This window comes from Triticum urartu, chromosome 7 (assembly GCF_003073215.2).
Source record: "Triticum urartu cultivar G1812 chromosome 7, Tu2.1, whole genome shotgun sequence".
Lineage (NCBI taxonomy): Eukaryota > Viridiplantae > Streptophyta > Magnoliopsida > Poales > Poaceae > Triticum > Triticum urartu.
Window position 1 is genome coordinate 592,054,765 of NC_053028.1, and position 8,272 is coordinate 592,063,036.

The following is an 8,272-nucleotide window of genomic DNA, read 5'->3' on the forward strand; positions in this document are numbered from 1 at the left end:
TGAGGGGTGTATTTTAGACGGTATTGGAGTTGATGGATGTATATTAGACTAGGGCTAGAGTTGGGGGTGTAATATGCACTTCTCTCAATTTATAGGCGGCTGGGAGCCTGGGACGGGAGGGAGAGAAGGAGGAAGCGCTACGGCACCGGCCGCGGATAGGGAGAGGAGGGAGAGGCGGTCGCGGTTCGTGTTTTGACCCTTTTCTAAAACTTATTTGAAATTTAAAACCTATTTATGATTCTACGCCATAGAGATGGCTACTATAGTTGGATGTTTTGTGATCATATCTGCAAGGTTTCATCGCGGAAGCATGTCGGTGGGTAGGTGCATGGCTTTCAAAATTATTCAAATATATATCTTGTTCACAATACAAATTAGTAGATAAATGCAGCTGATAACATCTTCCTTTTGTGGAGTGAAAGGGAAAAGATATATATTTCTTTGGTTTGTTGCCGCTATGCAACAAAACAAATTAATAGCTTGTGGAGCCTGAATCCCTGAGCCTGTTACCGAATCCATGAAAGATAAACCACAACATATTGTGAAACCTCAAGTCAAAATAAATACAGAATGATGGTGAAGTTTCACATCATTGCATTTCCTGGATTTTTCTTTGTCTCTCCTCTCCCTGAGTTCTCATCTCCTGGTGAAGGTGCAGTTACCATGCGAGGAGGATGCATATAATAATACGGCATATCAAGTGAAAATTTGTCAACCTCCTTTCGTTGAATCTGATAAATTGATGCCATGTAGATGCACAAGGTATTGGTCTCTGATGTTGAACTTTCAGCAAAGAAACGAAAAGGAGTAGTCCTCGCAGGAATAACATTATTTGCCTTTTCAGGTGTTAGTAAACCTTTTTGACTGGTAAAGATTTTAGAGAAAGGTGTGGTAGCTGCCCAGTGTCCCTCACTACTGGAAACAGAGAATTTGCCACCAGTCAGCTCTTTGCCGTCTGCTAGCGGACGGCAAAGAAGGCCTTTGTCGTCTGCTTATAAAAAACGGACGGCAAAGACATGGCTGACGGCAAAGAGCCTAGTTGCCATCAGCCTTTTTTGCCGTCCGCTAGTAGACGCCAAAGAGATGGATGAGGTCCAGTGGAGGCCTAAACCTTAATGGCCCATCAGCCCCACCCCATTACCGTCTGCCAGCAGACGGCAAACCAAACGCTACCTAACGGCCCGCCCCCACCCCACCTCCCACTCTCTCTGCCCTCTCACTCCATCGCGCCCCCGACCCCAATCGCCACCGCCGCCGCCCCCGACCCCCACCGCCCTCGCCACTGCGCCGTGCCGCCCCACCACCCGCCTATGCAAGCATTAACTTGAAGAAGATGAAAAAAAAGAAGTAGAAAAAGTAGAAAAAGAAAGAAAAGAAGGAAAAGAAGGTCGAGGGGTCGAGGGTCGAGGATCTCCGAGGGATCGAGGGTCGAGGGGTCGAGGATCGTCGAGGGGTCGGGGTCGAGGATCACCGAGGGGTCGAAGTTTTTTTTCATAGTTTGAAGTGTCGATACTTTATGTGATGTGATGTCGTAAATTTTCTTGACTTGATCGCTAAAATTTACAGGCTTTGTGCTATTTCATCTCCTTGGAGCCATCGTGGTCGAAGTTTTTGGTCTGTGATCTCGCCATTGTTCGACTACTTCCTCTATAGCCAAGGGTGAGCTACGAATCCACCTTCACCTCCTACGCTCTTTTAATCATGTCGGTAGATTTCATTTTCATGCTAAGTCGCGTAACCAGTATGTGTCTCCCGTCCGAAAGGGTTGCATCTATAAATATGCATTCAGTTGCATATTTATCACATAACTCATTCGGATTGTCCAGCGATTTCCACGGACAGCCCGAGGATGTGTAGATTGGGTACGTTCTCCATGCTCTACCCCATTCCAAGACAAAATTTCGTCAGCGCCTCCCTGTTGTTCTCCGGATGCACATTCTCTCGGCTTTTTGCCGAGACGTGTATCATGAGAACAGCGGGGAGGTGCTACCGAAATTTTGTCTCAGAATGGGATAAAGTATGGAGAACGTACTCAATCTACACATACTCGGGTGGGATTAGGACATATCTTTACCTATTAGAGTGTAGGTTGCATGGACGTACTAAAATTGACAAACTAGATTAACTGATGGATATACATGCTGAATTATATACATTTCTTGTCTGTCCAGTAGCTAGGCAAGATGAGTGATCGTGCGTGGATGTACACCGATCACACTAGTTAGAAAGAGATGACCAATAAATGATTAGCAAAAATCAAAGGAGTTCTCCGTCTGTGGCGGACGGCAAAGGCTTGGGGGGGCATGACGCGTGCCTGACATCAGATAGCACACGGCAAAGGGGAGGGCATGTTTGCTGTCCCCTGGCAGACGACAAAGCCTCCCGTTAGCCACCTAACGTGGCTAACGCCTGTTATTTGCCGTCCATGTTCTTTGCCGTCTGCCACTAACGACAAAGGGTTTTTGCCGTCCGCTTTGAGGACGCAGACGGCAAAGAACCTATTTATCGTAGCTTTTTTTGCCGTCAGCGACAGACAGCAAAGAAGTTTGCCGTCTGCTTTTGGTTCCTTTGCCGTCTGCCATGGCAGACAAATAAGCTGATACATGTAGTGCCTATACCCTTATGAACAATAAATTAAAAAAGGAAACTAATTAAAAAAGGAGAGATTTTGTGACATCAAATTTATAAAACATTTTAGGTGCTTGAAAATGACATGATTATGTCCCTATGCCCTCATTCAGAATATGGTATCATATCGGCTTAATGACATTGCGTATGAAAATAATAGCCATGTTATTGCCACCATGTAGGTAGTAAAACATAAGAGGTGTTTTTCAATAATAGTTTTTTTATTAAAGCATTAAGGTAAGACAAAATAAGTAAACTCGATCTAATAAAGCATCGCAACACAGAGTCAACATACCCACATAACTAAAAGAGAAAAATAAAAGACAATGAGAGCAATGCTTACAATCAGCATCAATAAGGCATCTAGCCCTAGCGCCTCCACATTTCATGGCGACATTACAAATTCCATAGCCTACAAGAAGAAATGCCGACTACGACTATCTTGCGAAGAAGGCCACTAAAACTTAGAAGACCCTAATACACTGTCTCCGCCTAAAATAAGGTGGGGTATGATACAGATTCTTCAAAACTTAGCTCGTCACACATAACTTTTTAGCATGGATATCATAAGAGGGTACACAAAAACAAATCGAAGTTCAAATCATATTGGGTCCTCGTCTCCTTACAACATGTATATATACACATGTGTAATTTTAACTAGTATATTAATTTTAACCTTCAAAGGGATTAACTCTTTGCACCTAACATTGCACGTGGTATGTGGTCTCAAATTCTCCATGCCATCAAATGTATCACCTTTATCGCAAATACTTCCGAAGCTAAACTACATCATATTTATACAACCTCTCTTACTTTCCCCATTGTTCCCAACATCTTTTTCAAATGATGACAATCGTTGATTGATTAATTCATCTTCCTTTTGTCTTTGTCACTCACTATCTCATCAACCAACCACTGGATAGGAATGGGAGGTATCAAGAGAAAGGTAGCGATGATGTATCAAGAGAGAGATAGCAACTCGGAAACAGCTTGTGGTAGATCAGGGATACACTAAGGTTTAGATCATGTTGGTAGGTAGTTAAAGTGGCATATGGGTTGCGCAACGTGATTTTTATACGATTGCATAGCCCAAATTTTTTCATAAAAATGATGTAACTTGGAAGTTTTGCACTTGTGAAAAAATACATTATCCAAAATGCTACATACCAATAATTGAAAACTGGGACAAACAAAACCATGTGAGCATTGTTTTCTTAGGGCTTGCTACTCGTCGGTTGGCTGATCTTTGGAAAAGATTGGCCGGGTGACCAGTCCGATCTCACGATCCTATCCTCTTTCACTTGTTGCAATTATAACAAGACCTCATGTTGCAACTTCAGCTCGTGTCTTATTGTCATTGTGGCAAGCTAGACCCTTGTAGCGGCCCACGTCCACCCACTTTGCAACGGCAACTCCAGCAACAGGGAACGACCCTCACTGTCACCGGACGCCCCAACATTGCAGCGCCGGTGCCCCAACATTGCAGCGCCGGTGCCACATGTTCACGTCTTTGGCTGGAGGTCGCCGCGTCTACAGCAGCCGCGCCTGTGCGAGAGGGCATCAGGGGTCATGCAGCCAACACAAGCACAAGATCAGCAAGAAGAACACACATATGTTTGAATAAAATGGGGCAACGACCAGCACACGGGACTCCACGTATCTTAGAAAATTTGAGGATCAAAGGGATTCTACAGGCCAGAAAGTTGGCAAGTACAAAAAACAAAATCTGTTTGAACACACGCATTTCAGAGGATAGAGCATAGAGGTCACCAACCAGAAAACATGTGCCAAAAGCAGATCAAATGCATCAGAAATATCACAAGAAACCACATAACACAACAGGAAACATCAGGCAAGACAAACAATATTATGGATTGAATTCAGGGCTCACTTAATATTAAGTTCATCAAAGCTGCTGCACACCAGCAGAAGTTTGCAGATACAAACGATAACACTGCATCATAGTACGGTATAGAAACAAAGACAGTTCAGGCAACGACAGACATAGACCAGACTCCTTTGGAGGACACCGAAGACGAGACTTGTGAACCCAGAGACAAAAAGCAGCTCCATGGCCAGGAGCTTACTGGCCACCACGGAGACGGAGCACCAAGTGAAGGGTTGACTCCTTCTGAATGTTGTAGTCCGCCAAGGTGCGGCCATCCTCAAGCTGCTTACCAGCAAAGATGAGGCGCTGCTGGTCCGGGGGAATGCCCTCCTTGTCCTGGATCTTCGCCTTCACGTTGTCGATGGTGTCAGATGACTCCACCTCCAGGGTGATGGTCTTGCCGGTGAGGGTCTTCACAAATATCTGCATGCCACCACGGAGCCTGAGCACCAAGTGGAGGGTGGACTCCTTCTGGATGTTGTAATCCGCAAGGGTGCGGCCATCCTCGAGCTGCTTGCCGGCAAAGATCAGGCGCTGCTGGTCCGGGGGGATGCCCTCCTTGTCCTGGATCTTGGCCTTCACATTGTCAATGGTGTCTGAGGACTCAACCTCCAGGGTGATGGTCTTGCCGGTGAGGGTCTTGACAAAGATCTGCATACCACCACGGAGCCTGAGCACCAAGTGGAGAGTGGACTCCTTCTGGATGTTGTAGTCCGCAAGGGTGCGGCCATCCTCGAGCTGCTTGCCAGCAAAGATGAGACGCTGCTGGTCCGGGGGGATGCCCTCCTTGTCCTGGATCTTTGCCTTGACATTGTCAATGGTGTCAGAGGACTCGACCTCAAGGGTGATGGTCTTGCCGGTGAGGGTCTTCACAAAGATCTGCATCTGTAAATACAAAGCAGACAGAAGCAGATTAAGTTACAGTACAGGGATATCTGCAGTACGTCAAACAATAGATGAACCAGATGGCCACCATGCTACAAAGATGAAATTGCAACAGAGATGAAATCAGCTAGAGAGCTGACAGCAAACTGCCCAGGAGCTGGCCACTAGAACAAGCCAATGGATTGACATAATATAAGAGTGTTTTTGACACTATACTAGTATCAAAAACGCTGCTATATTATGGGACGGAGGGAATAGCATATCTACCAGCGCAGTTTCAATGGGAGCTGATGTAATCTGGTTGTACTGAGAAGCTTGTCAACAAGCCTAGAAACCAACAGTAATATCGGCAAACCGACATGAATTTAAGAGTTGAATTCAATGCCCAACTACGGACGCTACAAGCAACTACAAAGCTGAACTATTAATCTAGCAAATCATAGGTGTATCCTTCCACAGATCATAGGGCTACAAAATCAGAAACTAGCTAACTAAGTCTATAACGAGATAGATGAACCGAACCAACAGCAATCGCATCGCATCCCAGTAATACCACGAAGGTGTACCCTTCAACATATGAGGCTCATGAGCGGTACATAATCAAAAATCCACAATAACAACCAAGCAGAACTAAGACGAACCGACCCCACAGCAATCCCATCATAATCGGCAGATCTGCTCGAAAATCACGGCATAATCAAGAGAGACGTGTTAACTACAATCAGGCCTAATCAGCCACGACTAACCGAACGAGCTGCAATCGATCAACAGCAATAACGCCTCGACCCACCCACAGATCTAATCCAAATCCATACGACTAGCAGGAATCGAGGGCGGTGCTAGCAACGATCGATCCAAGGGCACGCACGCACGCACGAGAGAGCGAAGAAGAAACCGTAGCCTCGCATACCTTGAGGAGGAGGACGAGAGAGCCTTCGCTTCGCTCGGATCGGAGGTTTCCCGGTGAGATCGTAGGGGGGCTGGATTGGATTGGATCGGATCGGATGTGTGGAGAGGAGACGGGAGGGGGCGGGGATTTTATAGCCGAGCCGGCTCGGACGGGAGGGAGAGAAGGAAGAAGCACCACGGCACCGGCACGGGTGACTTGTGGGGGCCGGAGCGGATAGGAAGGGGAGAGGCTTCCCTCAAAAAAAAAAAAAAAAAAGGGAGGGGAGAGGCGGTCGCGGAGTCCGTCCCCACCACGCAAAAAATCCAGGATATGGGGAGGAGATTCCAAAGGTGACGCCGTCGAGGGTTCGGCTGGTTGGTGGCCGTTGGAGTTGGACGGGTCGGCTCACGCCGTTGGTGTGGTGCGTGAGCGTGACACACTGGGCCTCATGATCTTTCCTTCGCCGGCACGCACGGGACGAGGATATGATTTTGAATTTTCACTGGTATAATCCTACATTTATATATTATAGGTTTGCAACAAGATATTTTGCGGCTGGAAATATTTGACCCCATTTCTTGAATTTATACGGCTTCATTTTGTTATTATAGTTCAATTGAGTTTGTGTTTCTGAGCCTGAAAACATGGCTTGACAGTCGTGAATAAGAGTAGAGTGCCGCAAGCATATTTTAGTAAGGGTATTTAGACTCATTCGTGAAAAAAAATGAATTTTCCACTAGTATGTTGTCCGAACTGCCAGTTGGAGTGGATATCTAGAAGGTGTCGCGCACTCATGTACAAAGACCATCTAATATGACCAATCGATAGTCAAGATTAGAATGCACAAAACGCAACGACATGACACGCCATCGAAGATAAAAAAACGATGAGAAGAAGAAAGTGGGAAAAAATGAGGAGATGGCGAAGGGGACACGAAACATTGGGCACGAGTGATGGAGGAGAAAATTATGGGTTAATTGGCATAATATATTTTTAGAAACAAGAGTTTCATATTGGAAAATTCTCTAGCCATTGGTTGAATGTATGATGTCTGGAGATGTATCACGTCGGTCGACTTTCCTGAAGACGACGCGCACCATGCTGGAGAAGTGGGCGACATGGCTGACAGTGGCTAGGGGTGGGCGACATGGCTGACAGTGGCTAGGGGTGGGCATTTTAACCGAAGACCGAACTACCGAACCGAAAGAACCGGGACCGTATCCGAATAGACCGAAACCGAAAAAATCAGTACTAAATTCGGTCAGCAACTCTGTAAAACCAATATTACATCGGTCGTTTCGGTTATGACCCTCGACTACCCGAAGTACCGTAAGTAACCGAGAAAGAATAGTAACAGGCCAATTCAATGCATTAGGCCCATAGCCCACAATATCAACTAAACCTGGATGCGTCCGTTTAAGCCTTCACTTGGATTAGTTCAACGCTTCCCGTGAGAAAACTCACTTCGACGCAAAAAAGGGGGCTGCCACCGCCGCACCTTATCCACATCTAGGGAACCGCCAGATCTAAGAAGCCGCCAATCGATCCCTCTGGCTGGCGCCGGCGCCGGCACCGCAACATCTCCTCCTTCCTCGAATTTCTTCCCCACAGAGACCGTCTCCAATAGAAGTTTCCACCAACACTCCATCCTCCAATTCGCCATGCCTACAGGGACATCTGCTTCCCGAGCACCGGCCTGCAATTTTGTTCTTCAAGTTACAGGTCTGCTAGCTGAATCGGTCTGCTGAGATGCTCCAGTAGGATGCAGCTGCATCTCCTCTCCCCATTCCCTTCGGTCATACATGTATTTCTTGATTTTTTTTCTACTGGCAAGTTGTTTGGCTTCTTCGGTCTTGAAAACGACGACCGAACCGAAGTCTCGGTCCACCAAACTCTCGGTTAGCAGGATTTTGGAAGACCGATCGGTCATCAATTTTGCAAAACCGAAATTTTTATTAACCTGAAGAACCGAACCGATCGGT

The 8,272-nt window shown here is 46.3% G+C and overlaps 1 protein-coding gene across 1 annotated transcript; it reads right to left on the reverse strand.

Moving 5' to 3' along the window:
* Positions 1-4,476: 4,476 nt before the first annotated feature.
* On the reverse strand, positions 4,477-6,526 carry LOC125525963 (polyubiquitin 11). Its single transcript, XM_048690964.1, has 2 exons — positions 6,312-6,526; positions 4,477-5,401 (listed from the first exon to the last, which is right to left on the reverse strand). The coding sequence occupies exon 2, from the start codon at positions 5,399-5,401 to the stop codon at positions 4,712-4,714; it is 690 nt and encodes a 229-aa protein (XP_048546921.1). The 5' UTR covers positions 6,312-6,526; the 3' UTR covers positions 4,477-4,711.
* Positions 6,527-8,272: the final 1,746 nt, after the last annotated feature.